The following is a 19143-nucleotide window of genomic DNA, read 5'->3' as shown; positions in this document are numbered from 1 at the left end:
TAAACATGCAGTACCTTTTCAGAGTAGCTGAATTTTAAAGGCTCCAGCAAACCTCTGTGAGGAACTGTGGGGAGTTGCATGAAGATGAATAAATATCAAAGACCAAATTCTGTTTCCAAGTTACATCCCTGTAAATCTGGAGTAACCTATATAAACAAAGCAATATTTTTCACTCAGATTTGTTTCTTTCTGTTTGCTTGTTTTTAGTCATTTGTACTGTTCCTGTATTAAGAGCAATTCCATTTCATTTGAGACACTAAAATTCAAGACACAATATTGCAGAACACTAATACAACCTGTGCAAATATTCCATAGAGTGTGCTATGAAAGTGTAATTAATCTCTTTGGGACAAGCTGGTATATATTGCATTTATTTCTATCATTATCACGTGGTACTATCACAGGATGTAGAGTCATTTCAGCACAAATTATCTAGAGATTGGAAATTGTAGGGACACTACTCAGTCAAATGCTGAGTAGCACTCAGAAAGTATGCATACCAAAAGCAGGAATCCACCATAAATGTGATTGTTCAATAAAACAATCTAACTGGTATATCCAGTCCTCTGTTGCAGGTACTTTGAAAGTTCTCTATCCATCTTCTCTGCTTTTTTCAGAAACTCATTCCAGAGCTGTAGAATTTCTTCTCTGCTTACCTTGGTATCTTAAAAGGCCAAGTATAAAGATATATGACTGACGGCCAGCTGATCCTCTGCTGATCCTCTTAATACCCCTAGCTTTCTAAATCCACATTTTTTAAAACCCAAAACCCACAACTGAATGTTGATAGCATCACTGCCAGAGAAACCACAAACCAGAAGAAAACATTTAGCTCAAAGCAACTTCTCCATATTTTGATCAATCCACTATGTCATTAATGGACTGATCTAAGACTTACTGCATACATCAAAAGATTTCCATTAATTTCAATGGGCTTTGTAGCAGGCTGTATCTAAACTATTCTTGAGTATTGGCAATGATGATGTATCAAACACCTCTACGTGGTCTATTTACCATTTCTACTACGCTATATTTTTAAGACTATATTACAGGTGACTGAGAGGTAGCATGCTTTGAACTGAGCAAGGAGCTGGAAGTCAAGAAAGCTTGAGTTCATTGTTTGAACATGGAGTGGGAGAATGACTTTTTGCAGCTCTCTCCTTCGACATTTAAACATTGCTTTCACAATATGTTTGTGTTGGGTAGTTTTCCAACAAATATTTAGAGTCATGGAGTTTAAGATAAGAAGGGACCGTCTGATCTTCTAGTCGGATCTCTTCCAGGCCATTAACCACCATCCTTCCATCTCCACACCAGTTCCAATAATCAGAATTAAACCAAAGTATTTCTAAATCAGTGAGTGTCGAACAGAGAACACAAGAGACCAAGACACAGCAATATTGTGGCAGAGTGAGGCAGCTCAACAACAGTTAGTCTGGTATGGCATTCTGTCTTTACTATAAAAGACATCTAAGGCACAATTGTGGGATTCTAGCAGCCTGGATGGAAGTGGGCAGTGGTGGGGAGGGATGGCTGTTAGACAAGGAGAGCAGGTTGTGTTCTGTGCTAATAGCATCTGCTTAATGCCACAATATTTTGGGACCTGGATGTATGTTCATGGATTTGTCAAAAACTTCAGTCTACACTTCATTGGTGTGGGCCTGGGGGTCAGCCCTAATTATCATCTATTGTTCAGATGAAGCTCACCAGCTCTTTGCAATACTTTTCTCATGTGTCATTATACACCAGTGTGAGACAAAGACTCTTTGTGTCAAAGAGTATACCCTTTTAATAATAGCTATGGGGAGGTTTAATGCTCTATGACATTCAAGAACAAGAAGTCTTGTGGCACCTTATAGACTAACAGATATTTTGGAGCATAAGCTTTCATGGGCAAAGACCTGCTTCATCAGATGCATGTGTGGGGGGGTGGTTTCAGAGGGGTATTTAAAGAGTGGGGTCCCAGTAAGAGGGAGGGCCAGAGCTGACAAGGTCGATTGACCAAGGTGGAAATGGCCCAGTATCAACAGTACTTATCAAAAGAGGAAAAAACAACTCAGATCAGACATTAGACTCCCCATTAGACTCTGACAAAGGTTCACATCCCCCTGGGCATGCACCCTCTGGGGTGCGGGGGAGCTGGGTGTGGGGCTGGGGAGGGAGGAGTGCCAGGGAGGGAGGGGCTGGGAGGGAGGGGGTTCTGGGGCACCCTGCACTCCCTCATGGGCACTTGTGTTCCCTCCCCACAAGTGGTCCATGTTCTCAATGCCATGCTGCTGCACAGGGTCATCCGAGTCAGGGACCTGGAAGCAGCCGGCACTGGATTTGCTGCCATGGGGTTCCCGAACTGCTTCAAGGCCTTGGACAGGATCCACATCTCCATCCGCGCCGCAGACCACAGCAGGGGAAGATACATCAACCGCAGGGGCTACCACTCACTGGTTCTTCAGGCCATGGTGGACAGCCTGGACCGTTTCTAGCATGTCTACATGGGCTGGCCCAGCTGTACACACAACGTCCGCATCTTCCGGAACTCAGGCCTGTGCCACCAGCTGGAGGCAGGGACCTACATTCCCCCAGAGGGATCACCCTCTGGGAGACACCACCATGCCCCTCTGCCTCTTGGTGGATGCAGCCTACCCCCTCCAGCCCTGGCTCATGCACATGTACACCGGCCTCCTCAACGCCAGCCAGGAGCGGTTCAACATCCACCTGAACCATGCCCGCCAGGTGGTGGAGAGGATCTTCGGGTGCCTGAAAGACTGCTGGCGGTGCCTCCTTGCCTGCCTGGACGTCGGCCTCCAGAACACCCCCCAGGTTGTGGGCACGTGCTGCATACTCTACAACTTTGTCGAGAGCAAGGGGGAGGCCTTCATCCAGGGGTAGTCAGTTGACGCCAGTATGGGCTTCCCCCAGCCAGCTGCCGCACCCAGTCGCCAGGCCCACTGCAAGGGGGTACGGGTCCGTGAGGCCCTGAGGGCTCATTTTGATCAGGGAGACCCCTGAGCACCTCCCTGGCCTTCCCCAGACGGTCCCCCACGCACTGCCCGCACACCGCCCCCACACCACCCCCCCAACAAGCACACATCTCAGGTTCTTTGGAAAACAAAACTGTGGATTATTGAAAACTGGTAACTGTGTGATGGTCACAACAAAAACTGCAACCAATATACAAAGGAGAACAACTATACACAAATGGGAGCCCAGCGGATGACTCAGCTGTCGGCCCATCAGTCTGGGGTGGGTGTAGAGGGGTGCAACCCCCGGTGGGTATGGGGCACGGCCCCCTCTTGTCCGTGGTCCCTGGCATGGCCGGCTGGGGGCCGGGAGGACCAGCATGTACGTCTGGGATGCCTCCAGGGGCCAGTCTTCAGCCCCAGTGGGCTCCGGTCCTGGGGGGCTGGCAGACAGCACAACAGACAGCACAGCAGGTGGGGCAGCAGGCGGTGAGGCAGGAGGTGTGGCAGGTGAGGCAGCAGGCGGCGAGGCAGGCGGTGCGGCAAGGGGGCATCGGGTGGAGCGGCAGGGAGGCAGCGGGGGGCGGGAGCCAAGCAACAGCCTCCCAGATCAACCCGGCTATGTCCCAGAATACGCCCATGAACTCCTGCCACGCCGCCGAGCGCCAGGTGGGCTCCTCCCAGTCGAACCTCAGTCTCTCCTCATCCACCTCCGTCTGCCACCAGAGAGCCACCAGGAGCTGGGGGCCCACGGGGGCCATCCCCTGGGTCCAGCGGTGATGTGACTGTCCCACTGGCCATGGGGGTGTCCCCGGGCACTAGCGGTGGCTGACCTCCGGCAGGCTCTCAGGGATCACGGAGAGTGCCTGGCTGCCTGGGGCCTCGGATGGTGCAGATGCAGAGAGGGAGAGAGGGAGGGGAAGTCTGTTAGCACTGTACCCCGGCCTGTGACCCATTCTCCCCGCTCCTGCTTGGGTGCTGGGTCTCCATCCCCGTCGGTGGGTGTGATGTCCCTGTTGGGTGTCCCTATAGCATGGTCCCCCCGCCCCCGGGGTTAGGGAACAGTGCTGCCCATGGGTGTGGGTGCTGACTGGCGCTGATGGCCACGCCACCGTCCTGGGACTGTGCTGTGGCTGGGCAGTTGCGGGATGGGGTCCGCTGGGGGTGTGTGGGGCTCGTGGTCATGTCTGGTGCCCCTGCCCCGTGGCCCAGGGGTGTGTGCCCTGTGGGGTACGTACCTGACCATCAATTGCTGAGGTGGGGGGAACCCCGGTGGGCGGACGCCTGGCTGGTGCTCCAGGAAGGGAGGTCTATGATGAGCCCCCCCTCCTCACTGCTGGATCCCTCCTCCGCCATCCTGAAGGGGGAATCCTCGGGTAGGCCCCGGAGTGCAGGGCTGACCTTCAAGCTGAACTCCAGCTCCAAGGCCTGCTGGGGCTCATCAGCCATGGTGTCAAGGGTGGCCGGTGGGGAGGAGGTGTCCTGGGGGCCCAGGATGGCCCGGAGCTCCCTGTAATGGGGCAAGCGGCAGGGGTTGCCCCAAACCAGCTGACCGAGTCCCGGGCACGGTGTACCCCTGCCACAACTCCTTCACCTTGCTCCGGACATGACCCAGAGTGCGGGCAGGGTGACCCCGAGATGCCAGGCCCTCAGCCAGTCAGGCAAACGCTTCTGCATTCCGCCGCTTGCTCTGCATTACATGGAGCACCTCCTCCTCATGCCAGAGCACCAGCTGGTCTTGGAACTCAGCCTCTGACGAGTAGAGGCCCTGCCTCTTTTTGGCCCCCCATTTGGCTGCCGGGGGTGCCTGGGTCCCCTCAGGAGGGGAGCCCTGAGCGTGCTCTGGGGGCTGCCTCGATGCCATGGGTGGTGGGTGGTAGTTCAGGGCCTCTGGAGGGCATGGAGGGCTAGCACGTGCGTATGCTGCTGCCTGTACACTCTCAGCTTCCTGCCACAGGAAATCCGGGTCCGTGGTGCTTTAAAGGCTGCTGTGCGTGGAGACCACAGAGCACCACAGGAGTTGGACATAGCGTCTCAACCCTTCAGCTGATTGCCGCCAGGAGGACCCTACTATTTCGAAGTAGCGGGACACGGATCATCTACACACGCCCTACTTCAATGTTGAACGTCGAAGTAGGGCGCTATTCCCTTTTTTGGGTAGGAATAGCGATTTCGACATCTCGCAGCCTAACGTCAACCTCAACATTGAAATAGCGCATGGCACATGTAGACACAACATGTGTTATTTCAACATTGTGCCAGCTACTTCAAAGTAGCCGGCTAGTGTAGACACACCTTATGTGTCTTATTTACCTACAATGCTCGTTTAGTACATGTTGAACCTCTCTAATCTGGATCTCTCTTGTCTGGCAACATCAGTAATCCGATATGATTTTGGTTAGCTGGATGGCCACTTATCATGGGTATGTCCCAGCTTCCCACAGTCCTATGAAGTTTATTTATAGCCACCAGTCCTGGCTCCCAGGGTTCTGTGCTGTTATTTAGCTGTAATTTACCCCTAAATGTCTTCCAAGAGCCCAGTAAGCAGTGGAAGTGTCAATAATGAGCTAAACAATATTGACCTCAAATGGCCTGGCAAATTCTTATTTGGCAATGGTCAGGTCCTGAGGATACTGGACAAGAGAGGCTCAACCTGTAATGTGAATTTAATTCTATTGGACAATAATTAACACTAACTTAGTGTGTATGAAAAGAAACAAATACTTGAGGAACCACAGACACAGCTTCAAGACTGGAAGGTTATAGGCTCAAACCAAAGTTCATTTACTGTTGGAGTCTTTCCAGTGACTTAAAATATCAGTCTAAAAATTCCTACAGATTGAAGCTTTCTAGTCTGGCACCCTTGGAACCTGACATGGAACCAAACCAGAGAATTTGCCAACTCACTTAGAGGTCAATATTGTCTAGCAAATTACCAACACTTCCACTGCTTACTGGGTTCTTAGAAGACATTTAGGGGTAAATTAGAGCTAAATAACAGCACAGAACACTGAGAGCCAGGAGTGGTGACTGAGAACAAACTTTATGAGAGTGCAGGAAACCTGGTCACACCCATGATAAGCGGACACCTGGCTAACCAAAATCATGTCAGACCAATATAATGATGGTGGTTTCAATTGTTTTGGAAATTAATTTGAATACAGTACAGCCCTGGAGGAAATTCCCGAACCCCTTCTGTCTAAGAATAATGCAGCTATTCACCCCTTATTGCTAGTTATTAGTGAACAAATGGGTGCAGCCATAAGCTCAGTGCTACATCACAGGCAACTGAAGAGCAAGTGGGGGCCAGGGATTCAAACTCACAATTTATACTGGCTGCTGACCATTTCCAGAAAGGTCTGCAGCAAACAGTTCATGAAGCACATTTTTTCAAACAAAAAATTTAGACCAGTTCTTATCACTAAAACACCATAAGGTTTTACTGTCCTTTACATAAGGGTTCCTTACTCCCCTTCAGCAATGTAAAGGCACCTTAAAATTTTTACACCTGTATTATAATCCTGGCAGAATTCACTGAAAACAATGAAAACAATTAATTTATCAGGCAGGCTGCTACATTCTGCTCTGCCTGAGGGGACAGAACCTGACCCAACACTACCTCCTCAGAAACACCCCAAAGCCCTGCCCTCTAACCTGTGCGCCACAAACACCGCGTCTCTCACACACACACAACTGCCCAGCTCCTCTGTCCCCAGCAGTGGTTTGTATCTCTAACTGCTGCTCCGGATGCCTAAGCTGATCAGTCTTCTCTGCTAGGAAAGGAAACATCACCCCTCTCGTGGCTTCCCTTTTTTCCCCATCAGGACTTTTGCCTCAGCCAAACAGAGAAGGGCATTGGCAGGCCTCCCAGGATTCATTTAAAATAAATAAAAATAAATTTATTGGACTTTCTCAGTCAGGACCATTAATCTAAGCAATGCTTAATAAGTAGGGGGAGAAGCTCAGTCTCTTTCTCTGTATCTGCTCTGGGGTTATATATCAGTGCTTGTCACCATAGTATGTGAGCACCTTCTATTAGAGGTAGGGAACCAACAGTCTGAATGACTCTCACATAAGAGCTTTTGAGTCAGGATTAAAACTGCATATATAATTGGAAAGGAAAAGGGAAGTTTTGGAAGTTTCCCATTTGGAAAAGGGAAGGGAAGTTTTCTTTGCTGCTCCCCAGCTCCATGCAGCTCCCCATAGGAAGCACTCATTGATCTAAAGAAACGCACTTTGATAGCCTGACTGGGCTTTGTGCCGAATAGCTTGCCTGTGGCTGAAACAGATCCTAATTTCCCACATTTTCCAATTTATGTGTTTCCCAGGACTGCAGATATTTTCAGCTCATTAAGGCTAATGGAAAATATAAAACACTGGATTGCATATGCTGTTCTCCCTACTGTTGGTAACACTTACCTTCACACAAATATAAGTACCTACTCCATGAGTATTCTGGGGCTGAGTGCCCTTGGAAAAATAGTGAGTGCTCAATACCGACCAGCAACCCCATGGATCACCTCCTCCTCTTCACCAGCACGGGATCCAGGGTGAGAAAGCAAAAAGGTGCAAGCAGGATCTGCTCCTGCAGCACATGGAGTGAACTGAGAAAGAAACAGGTAACATGGCAAGGGACACAGCTCAGTGGCAGCAAGGTACAGCTGAGTGGCACAACAAAATGCTTGACTTACATCAGGAGCAAGCAGAAAAGTTCATAGTGGCATTGAGCAACCAAACGGAGTTCCTACGCTCCCTGCTGCAGCTGCAAAGGGACTCCCAACACTGCACTGTCGGCTCTGCTGACTACTGCCCAGAATCCCCTGAAAACAGGTGACCCACTCCAAACATGGGGACAGAAGGCAAGGACAGCCTGCTGCTCTAGCCCCAAGGGCCACTGCAAAAGGCTATTCCAGCACCCTTGACAATGCTCCTTTTCCCTGCCACTTAAACCTCTCCTCCACCCAAAATAAACTTATTCTTTTGAGCTGCTGTGACTTTTTTTTTTTTTGGCATGCACAAGTGGTAGGGTGCACAAATCATTGCGGGGAAACAGGCAGGGGTGGAGTGCACTGACAGCACCTTTACGCCAAGGTCCACAGAGGACTGTCAGCAGAGGCACCTTGACAGGTGGCAGAGGAGAGCTGATAGCACAGATGGCCATCATTACACCAAGGTCCACAGACGACTGGGAGCAGGGGCACCCAGGCAGGTTTCAGGGGAGGACTGCTAGCACAGCTGCCCTTTTTTAAGTAAAATATCCCTCTCTCCACATTCATTCTACTTCCTGCAACTTAACCCCTCCCGCCAAGTAAAAGAACTTTTTCAGTAAGAAAGATATGATCTGGTTTACTGGTTTACATTTGGTGGGGAGCACAAATCAGTTTGGCTGGTATTACAACAGAGAAATAAATTGTTATCGTGTGTGTCACAGATCATTCATGATGCTATGTTTTAAAGCATCCCTTATTGCTGCTGCCAGTGCATGGTTATTGGGCAATGGCTGTGCAGGCAGTTGCGAGTAAGCCCTGTTCATGGCATCAGCCTCAGAAAACCAGATGGACATTAAAGTCTCCTGCCTGGATTCACAAATGTTGTACAAAATAACACACACTGTAATAACAGTGGGGACATTCATCTCAGAAATGGGTTAGTAAGCATCTGAACCTCACTTTTAAACATCCAAAGGCGCATTCCGCCACCATTCTGTACCTGCTGAGTCTGTGGTTGAAGTTTTCCTTGCTGCAGGCCAGGGCTCCTATGCAGGTCTTCATAAGACAAGGGAGCCAGAGGGTAATCAGGGTCACCCAATACAACAATAGGCATCTCCACGTTGCCAATCTGGATTTTCCAGTCTGGGGAAAAAAGTCCCATCCAGGAGCTTTCTGTACAGACCAGAATTTCTGAAGATGCACGTGTCGTGAACCCACCCTGACCATCCCACATTGATGTCAGTGAAATGACCTTTGTGATCTACAAAGCCCTGCCAAACCAAGGAGAAGTACCCTTTCAGTTTATATACTCAGAAGCCAAGTGGGCTGGGGCCAGGATGGGCATATACGTGCCATCTATAGCCTCACCACAGATAGGAAACCCCTGGGCAGCAAAGCCATCCACTATGCCCTGTATATCTCCCAGGTACGGTCTTCCTCAGGAGACACCAACAGATTTCATGGGCCACCTGCATCACCAGGGACCACACTGTAAGTCTGCCCACCCTGAATTAATATGCCTTTGGCTGGTAACTGTTAGGCATTGCAAACTTCCACACAGTGATTGCCACTTGTTTCTGGTCTGTTAAAGCCACTCTCATTCTTGTGTTGCTGCACTTCAGGGTCGGGGACAGCACATAACAAAGTTACATAAAAGTGGACTTGTGCATGCAAAAGTTCTGCAGCCAGTGCTCCTCATCCCAGGACTCCAAAATGATGTGGTCCCATCACTCTGTGGGTCTCACTAGTCCAAAACCGTTGCTCCATGGTCAGCGATGAATGCAGGGCAGCCAGCAGCTCTGAGTTTTTGGACAGCAGTTGAAAGATTTGCTCTTCAAAACCAGCCTCATCAAAAGACAGATGAAACATCACTGCACTTCTTAACGGAAAGCAAAATTATGCAGCAGTCCAGAAAGTTGCCGCAATGGTGTGTGCAATGACTTGAAGTATTTGGGGATCCACTCTGTGCCAGAGAAAATGGCGGAATCTCCAGTTCATTTTTGTGCAGTTACTGGGTGCTCTGAATTCTGGGACAGTGCTTTGCATTCTGGGATTCTGACATGAAACACCCAAAAGCAACGGGGCTAAGGCACTGTGGGATAGATGCTCACAATGCATTGCTCAGGCAGTCAAACTTGAATAAGGTAATGGGGATGCAGAAACTGGACACAGAGAAACGGTAGCTCAAATTTCCATAAGGTTTGCGGACACTTAAATTTGAATTCATAAGAATGAAGTTAAAAAATCAGATTTATTAAATGTCAAATTCATCTCACAGTGCAGACACAGACAGATTCCCTACTCCACTCCCTCATCAAAACAAAAGCACTCTATTCTTACCCTTCCCATCACCACACGATCAAGCACAGTGACTACAAGGCACTAGACTTTCAGTAACCTCCAGGCATGAAGCAGTCCTGTGATGTCTTAGAGACTAACAAATTAATAGATCATGCACTTTTGTGGGTAAAACCCACTTCATCAGATGAGTTTATGAAGTGGGTTTTACCCATGAAAACTCATGACCTAATAAATTGGTTCTGACACTAAACTGCTGTGTAATCTAAGATACCACAGGACAGCTTATTGTTTTTAAAGTTACAGACTAACAGGGCTACCCCTCTGAGACTTTTATCCCAGTATGACTGAAGCTGCAGGAAAGAAACAAGGAAGACACAGTCTGCTTAGCATTTGCATGAGTCTGACAACACCACAAACAACTCCACAAAACATAACTGTGAAGCAAACACATGTTCTGTATGTGTCCATTACTCTTTCTCCCCATTCCTTAGGATTTACCATCTCTAGGAATGCCACTGGTCAGGCTGCTCTGGCTTGTTCAGTCTTGGGGTCACAGACTAAATCAAGGATTTGGTCTAACTTTGATATACAATCAGGACCAATTGCATCCTTTTTCTTGTGTACTGTTTCATAAAGCAACATAACTGATAATGTCATTTCACTTTTCTCTGTGCGCACAAAATTCTCAATGAAGATTATCAACTTAATAAGAAAGGAATTTTTAAAAATGAAAACAGAAAACAGCAAACAAAATGGAATCTACAGTAATATATTCCTATCCCTAGTGTCTACATTTCTGCCCTCAATGAAATAAATTGAAAAATGAATTATTTGCTTTGAAAAACAAGAAGGAAATAAGGCATAATTTTATGCTCTGATCATTTATTTCCACTACTTTATCAGAAATTGCATATGTGTGGGTATATGGATGATGCACTGCCTGAATAACTGAATTAATGGAGCAACAGGCACTGAATTAACAGAACTAGAAACTTAAGTCATCTATTATATTAAAAACACACAAAAAGGTAATGGTCTTGCAAGCTTCATCAGACTATAGTACCAGTGTATCTCAACCCTTACCATAAGGGTCCACTTTCTGCATAACAGGAACAGGCTGAGATCATCTGCCCATTCAGCCCTCCCTCTCTCTGCTAAGACTGACAACTAGGAAGGAGGTTTTTGTGCTGTGGACACTTGTCCACAGGAAAGCAACAACTCATTTCACACACCACAAATTATCAAAGGCATTTCAAATGTCTTTCAATCTCTTTCAACCTGGGCGAAATTTGAAACACTGACAATCTTCATATCCCATTACCAATACCCAGAGACATCTATTCCTCACAGAAATTCTATGATGCTGGTAAAAAAAAAAAAAAGTATATTTAAAATCCAATTTCCTCTCAATTACATTTAATCTACTAGACTAAGTTATCTGGGCTTCATTAAATAGAATGGATTTATGTAATTTCTAACTAAGTTAAATATAAATGAACTCCTGTGGGAGTAGGATCAAAGTAGTACAAAATGTCGTCTTGAATTTTAGCTGACAACACATCATTCTAATCAGTTGTAAATCCTTGCATACTGGGTAATAAAAAATTAAACACCAAACTAGGGTACAATGAAGCACAGGACAACCTTTAAAATTCTAGAACACGGAAATACACATACTGCTTAATCTACAGAAGCTTAAACTATTGTTTAAGATAACCAATGTACTACATGTGTTCGTCATGGAACATAATCAACCTGATGTACTATATCAGTGGATTTGATTAAACATGCTCCTTCACAGTCTTGACAGCAATCCAACCCCAAAATACTGTGAAACCACAGGCAAACGTATCTTCCATGATCATCCTCCTGCAGTATCCAGTAGAAGTTTGTGTGACCTTTTGTGAAAGAACCCCTAGCTGTCTGATTTTCTCCAGTTTCTTCGATGGTCTTTTAAGCCATGCTTTACGTTTTCGTTAATTGCAGAATATGATCCCTAAAATGGAACACTATTCCTAATGCTGTTAACATTATTTTGGAAGTACCTTGTTCCAAAATGGAATAGTGCTAAAAACGAGTTCAAGGCAGAAGTAATAAGCATTTTCTCTCTTAGTTGCTTGGCTGGCTCACCTGTTCAGGATCTAACTGTTGTCATATGTGGAGTCAGGAGGTAATTTTTTCCTCGGGCCAATTATTAGTGGCACTGTGCGGGAGGAATTTCATTTTCCTCTGTAGCACTTGGGTGCAGTCACTTGCCAGGACTATCTGGGTATTCCTCATTTAATCATCTCCCTGGGGGATCTTGGGAACATGTGCACCTCAGTCCTTCCAATTTTCTACCTGTGGCACATGAAATTTTAGTCCCCTGTGGTCTCATTACTTTGGTCTTATTTCCACTGCTGAAGTTAGCGTGTGGGTGCCATGTGGTGTTGGTACCCTGTGATATATGAGAGGTCAGGTTAGATCTCGTGGTCCTTCTGGCCTTAAACTCTATGGCTGTGTGTACACTTGCATTCCTCTTTCAAAAGAGGTATGCAAATGAGGGAAATTGAAAATGCAAATGGGGTGCAGATTTGCATATTTGGCACATCATTTGTATATTCTTATTTCAAAATAGCTTCTTTTGAAAGAAGAGAATCAGTGCAAGACACTGCTCTTTTGAAAGTAAACCCCATCTTCGAAAGAATCCTGCTTCCCTTTCAAAAGAGTAATGCAAGTGTACACACAGCCTATGACTTCATGTATTTGCATGTCCAGCTAGGCTACCAATCAAATAAGACTGCATTTAAAGATGGGGATAGTGGTGCCTAGGACTTGTTGAAACAATTATTGAGCTTCTTCTCACTAGAAAATAATTTTTGATTAAATGAAAATCTTCGCAAGAATATCTTTTTTTGCATTTTTAAAATTTTTCCCAAGCCCCAAAATTTTGGCTGAAAACCGAAAAAGTGTCACTTGCTAAAAAAATTGCTGTTTTCTGGCCAAGTTGAAATTTTCCACAAAAAGCCCCAAACAAATGGTTTTACAATCTTTGGCAACACCTCTACTTAAACATGCATCTTCCTTTACGCTTCAAAATAATTTCATAAATAAAAGCATCATACAAAAAAAGTACAAAAGGATAAAAAACAACAAACTTACGCTGGCATTCCTTACAGCACTTGCCATCTACATATGCAGGAGCGAAATTCAGTAGACAATCAGAAAGTGGGCAAATCAGTGCTTCACATTGTACAGTACCATTCTGGTAGGAAAAAACAAGTGTTTTAATACCAAGTAGAGACTTTGTGAAAACATGAATTTGCAAGCTTCTTCTTCAATGGGGAAAAACTCATCAGCAAAAAACAAAATTAGTTATATTTACAATATTTCTCTTTATTATTATTATTTATTATTATTATACAGATAAAACTTTAAGTCTTTAAAACTTTTATAGTATATAGGTTTTTTATATCAATCTGACACTCCCATTAAGATGAAAATAGTTCTGCTTGGTAAAAATAAATCTTAAATCACCTGGAGCACAGACATTGTGTCGATCAATTACAAATTGATAGATTAGTGTGAACTATAAAAGCCTCACAGAACAATACTGTGCCTAATAATATTCACATGAAAGTCTGCATTCTTTCTTTGACAAAGATAATAATATCATAGCTATATGAAAAATCAGACAAAAACATACCATGTATGTAACACTTTCGCTCAATCACAGACATTTGATCTATGTCAGACTAGGTTTAGTACTAGTACAGGTTGAACCTCTCTAATCTGGCACCTTCAGAACCTGACCAGTGCTGAACAAGAGAATTTGCTGGACCATGGGAGGTCAGTATTATCTAGCAGCATTACCAACACTTCCACTGCTTACAGGACACTTAGAAGGCATTTAGGGGTAAATTGTAGCCAAGTAACAGCACAGAACACGGAGACTGTGTCTACACTTGCATTCCTCTTTTGAAAGTGGTATGCAAATGAGGTAATTGAAAATGCAAATGTGTACAAATTTGCATATCAGACACCTCATTTGCATATTCTTATTTCAAAATAGCTTCTTTCGAAAGAAAAAAAAACCCAGTGTAGACACTGTTCCTTCAAAAGTAAAGCCCATCTTCGAAAGAATCTTTCCTCTCTTTTTTTATGTGAAGGATTCTTTCAAAGATGGGGTTTACTTTCAAAAGAACAGTGTCTACAATGGTTTTCTTCTTTCTAAAGAAACTATTTTGAAATAAGAATATGCAAATGAGGTGCCTGATATGCACTTTGGTACATCATTTGCACTTTTGATTCACCTCATTTGCATACCACTTTCGAAAGAGGAATGCAAGCATAGACACGGCCTGACAGTCAGACTGGTGGGTATAAACAAAGTTCATGGGGTCATGGAAACTTGGCCATACCCATAAGTGGCCATTCAGCTAACTAAAATTATGCCAGACTATAGATGTTGCCAGATTAGATAGACGGAATTACAGATTGACCCTATCTACAACTTCTAACTAATACCAAAGGGTTAAAAATTGAAATGGTAATTTCTTCCCCAGAAATTCGTAGAACACAAAGACAAAAACACCTAAGAAAAACAATTCAAGCTATTAAAGTTAGCAGCACATCAATCTGGGGTTTTAGGGCCTAATCCAAAGTGCACTGGAATCTTTCCATTGCCTTCTAATGGGCTTTGAATCAGGCATTTAATGATTGTTTTTAAATGGATGTGCATTGACCAAGACATTATAATTTGGTACCTGCAATTAATTCTGGAATTTTGGTACCTTGTGGGGGGGGTCTTCCACTGACCTTAAAATGAACCCTTTTATGCATACAGGATGGGCTTTTTACATTTTATTGCATGTCGCTCTAGATGTAACCAAAGGAGACTTAATGGAATCAGGCACGAGGGATCCATTAAATCATCTGCTAAGAACAAAACTCTATTTATAGTATATGAAAGAACCAGGGCATTAACTATCCAGTACTTGGCAAAAACTTGATGGGTAAGCATACAGCTTCCAGTAAAGCTCTTACTTTAACTATCCATGCAAGAAAAATGGGGCAGAACTATGTATGCCAGGCCTGCTGAAAAAATATACAAAACATTTAAATATACCACAATTCTTTAGAGAGACAGGTCTGCTACCTTGATTGTTGCTACCATGAGGAAACTGACAGTTTCCTCATTATACAGTCTCATTAAAAGTGTAGACAAAGAGGACCCCAGGGTCCCTGAGTCTCTACTCAAAGTGTAGCCATACCATGCAAGTGCAGTTCTTACAGCCATCTGTCCAGGACTCAAATTCTCTGTAGGTGGTGCCCTTCATGGTGCAGGTCCTTTCACAATAGCACTGATCCAATTTAGTCATCCTCTGCTCAGCTCGGGACAGCTGTATACATTTCAAAGAGAAGGGTTATTACATTTCTAAACACTTTCCATGTAACTAAATACTGAGCTAACTGTCCACTACAGTCCAGGATTTCAGAGAGGAAGAAGTAATGTGTGTAACTATAGTCACATGATGATTCAGTGGTTACTATGACATATTAAATGACTAAATGTTCAGCCATTTAGAGCAGAAAAACTGGAAGCTGAAATATGCTGTTGCTGCTACTTTGCTCTCACAAAAAGTCCCAGTGTCATCATGGATTATTGATGTGAGTATGCACAAAAGATTTGGCTGGTGGCATATCATATGTATATTCTATAATGCACCCATTTTACAAACACCCAAACTGCTGGCAGATAATTATCAGGATGTGCAGAACACGTGAACTTGAGATGGGGAAACAAGAGTTTTTAGTAATTGCAAGTAAAGCTCACATTTTACAAGTACAACTATTTATTCCTGGACTTGAACCAAAATACTTCTGTAATTTTAGCTATAACACCAATGGTGGGCAACCTACAGCCCACAGGCCACATGCAGCCCATCAAGGTAATCTGGTTGAGGGCCTTGAGACATTTTCATGAAATTGACCATTCGCAGGTGTGATGCCCCACAGCTACCAGTGGTCACTCTTCTCTGTTCCCAGCTGAGGGTAACATTGGTCAGTAAGTCCCTGTGGCCCTTTTGCCTACAGGCACTGCCCCACAGCTTCCATTAGCTGGCAATAGAGAACCACGGCCACTGAGTCCTGTGGAGAGCCGTGCTTCTAGACTTTCAATACCATTAAAATGTCTTGCAGCCCACAATCAGATTAACCTGAGGTTGCCCACCACTGTTGTAAACCAATTGAATGTAAGGTTACAGAGTGCAGTGAGCCATTAGCACTGCTACAAACAATTAAAGCACTGACCATTTTTTTTTAAATAACGGTGTAAACTGATGTATGCCCATTGGTAGCTGGGTATGTTTTTATATAATCACCAGATGCAGCTCCTATCTGAGAGCTCTCAGCCCCATGACTTGCACAGTTTTGGTCTGTTTTTGAATAACTTGGTTTTTGAAAATTCTTAAACCAATAAATCCTGCTGCACCACACACTGTACATGCAGGAACCTGTTCCAGTTCATTCAAGTTTTATTGAACCATTAGTCTGAAAGATACAACTTGAATGTTTATCAACCCTTGTTCATGAATTTTGACTTTTTACTATTAAATTGCGCAATTCCATGGAAACACTGAAACGTAAGAACACACTCTGAATGGAGCATCTGTATTTTTTGATAGCGAACTGAACTGAAACCTGAAAAGTTCTTATTCCCCGCGTCATCTCTGTTACCTTAGCTGATGTTTTGGCTAAAATGTCCTGCAGCTCCATGATTTTCTGTACAAGTCCATGGAAGTCATTACAAGTTGGGCAGGCTGGAATTACAAACACTGTATTTGTTACATTTATCAAATTGTATGTACAATAGGTTCAATCTATACAAGCCACAGCTGGCAGCCAATATATTGGAGCATAAGATTTTAAGAGCTTTCAGGATAAAAATTAACCAAAAAGCACACCTTTCATTCTATGGCATAAGAACTAATAGACTTACTGCGATTAAGGTCTGGGCACTGAGAAATAAATCCTTGAGGCATGACAAGTAGTTGCACATCTTGCATTATGCCCTGTGCACAAGTGGGGATTAAAAAAAGGAAGTGGGTATATTATTTCTACCACTCAAAATAATATTCCAAAGCAATGTTCAACACTTAAACCAGTAGAGCTCACACAGAAAAACTACATGAACAAATCACTTTGTGAGTGCATTACTTCTTACTTGCATCCACTGTGGTAATGGGAGTGTCAAGAGTAAGCAAAACAGATAACTGTACATGTACATACATACTGAACCATTTTAAAGCCATGATTAAATATCAAAATATAATTAAATTACAAGAGACTGGTTGTTTTGAATTCACTGTTACTTTTTGTTACCTTTTAAAGGAAGGCTTGAAAACGAGCTGTAAAGCAACTTTAAAAGAAAACATTTCCAATATTAGGGACTTTCAAACATTGTTTTAAATCAAACACAAATTTTCACTGAACTACTCTTGTCAAACAAAAGTGAAGATTATAGAGAGGTGAGTCATAAATAACAGATTCAGACAGGCATTTTGCAATATTGATACGGATCTTTTCATACTGCATAGCCAGTTCAGAGAAGCAACTTATCTATGACACAGCTACAGAGCAGCATGAAAACAATTTACAGGAACAGGAAGCTTGGCATAAAACATAAATACCTCAGCTGGAAATGACCAGATTCACCCAGAAAGACAGATCACAGGCAGAATTTACATGCATCTTCAATCATTAAGATATAATTAGCAGCCACTTTGCTGCTCTCCTACAGCAAAGGATAAAGGGCAATTTACAAATGAACCATCCTATCATGCAAACTGCAGATGTCGCTTTCATCTAGCCTTCCTTCTCTGCTTTCCGCTGCTCTTCAAAACTCATTCTTAAAAGAAATGCAATGAGCTGGCAATGAATTTACAACAGGATTTATAGTCCATGAAGAAAAGGTAGGAAAACGTTGTGGGCTCACTCCTAACTAAAACACCAAATCCCACGCATGGAGCAAGTTTACATTTAAAACCATATGAAGTCCTAGACCAGCTGAAATTTTAGTTATCCAATTTGATTTTCTGAAAGTTCAGGGCATACATCTTCAGAAAACTGAGCCCATAGGTACCGCAAACCATTAGGATTTATGAAAATCTTGAGCTAAAAGTCTGAAGAGACTTCCAGACCACAACATTACATTAAATACTTTTGTTTTCAGTTTAAACTTCTGTAATATCAAATATTGATCGAACAATATTGTTGGCATCCTTTCGTCTGTAAGGGACTGTGGGAATTTCAACCTGTGATGTAGTCTCATGTGACTGAACAGGCCAATCCAAGAACTGCATGATCTTTGGCAGCCATTTCAATCAGTCAGTAAGATGAAAGTATTCTGGGTGCATTGGCACTATTATTCATTGCTGAATTTGATTTAATTTGGTTTTTCTCAGTAAGGAAAAATTTTCATGGTATTTTGCATCATCTTGACTTTCTTGAAAAATAAGTGAAGAAATAAGCCAAAAAGCAACCACAGATTACATCTTTCATTTTATACCTTGATATTGACTCATGTCCCATCATAGTCCACGCCATTTCAGAAAAAGGATGAGCACCATGTAAAGCATAAGTATGTGCTAATCTAAAAACTATTAGTCATAACTATGTACATCAATTTAAGCATGTTTTGGAGCACTATAAACAACTGTGAAAGAAGTCAGTCACCTTTGGAGTGATACCAAGTCAGTGCAGACTGTTACTACCACCTATGGTTCTAGCAACGCCTGTTGGCCACCTGCTTCTGGGCCCATCATGTGGCTCAGCCCTCCAGCCGGGTAACTTAAACTGAGACCCCCTATTGAGATATCATAAACAAGTCCAAACAAAACTGAACAATTATCCTACCCACTTGGGCTACTGTTTTCTTTTCCCCTATACTTCTAAATCCTATCTCAAAGCTTTCCTTACAGGAGCCTAGGTTGCCCCATCATGTGCTGTTCTCATTCAGTCTATGTTACCTAATTTTGAGATTCCCTCTACCAGAGAGACCTGTCTTCTCTGCCATCTCTCCTCCCAAGTAGCTTCTTCAGTCTATGCATTATGACTCAGCTAAGGTCCCCCTCCACAGGTCTGTACCCAATTAGCTACTCAGTTCTCCAGGTGCAAAGCATGACTAGCCTTGCAGG

The 19143-nt window shown here is 44.0% G+C and overlaps 1 protein-coding gene across 2 annotated transcripts in view; it reads right to left on the bottom strand.

The window, feature by feature from the left end:
- Window positions 1-19143, bottom strand: part of NELL2 (neural EGFL like 2) — a 280288-nt gene that overhangs the window by 179140 nt on the left and 82005 nt on the right. For both annotated transcript variants that reach the window (XM_074984071.1, XM_074984072.1), the window contains exons 6-9: window positions 16947-17019; window positions 16685-16767; window positions 15220-15348; window positions 13109-13211 (exon numbers count right to left, since the gene is read on the bottom strand). In XM_074984071.1, the coding sequence (XP_074840172.1) occupies window positions 13109-13211; window positions 15220-15348; window positions 16685-16767; window positions 16947-17019 (388 nt within the window). The remainder of the gene's footprint in view (window positions 1-13108; window positions 13212-15219; window positions 15349-16684; window positions 16768-16946; window positions 17020-19143) is intronic.

The sequence above is a fragment of the Carettochelys insculpta genome, chromosome 1, assembly GCF_033958435.1.
Source record: "Carettochelys insculpta isolate YL-2023 chromosome 1, ASM3395843v1, whole genome shotgun sequence".
Lineage (NCBI taxonomy): Eukaryota > Metazoa > Chordata > Testudines > Carettochelyidae > Carettochelys > Carettochelys insculpta.
This window is presented reverse-complemented; position numbering and strand designations above follow the sequence as displayed.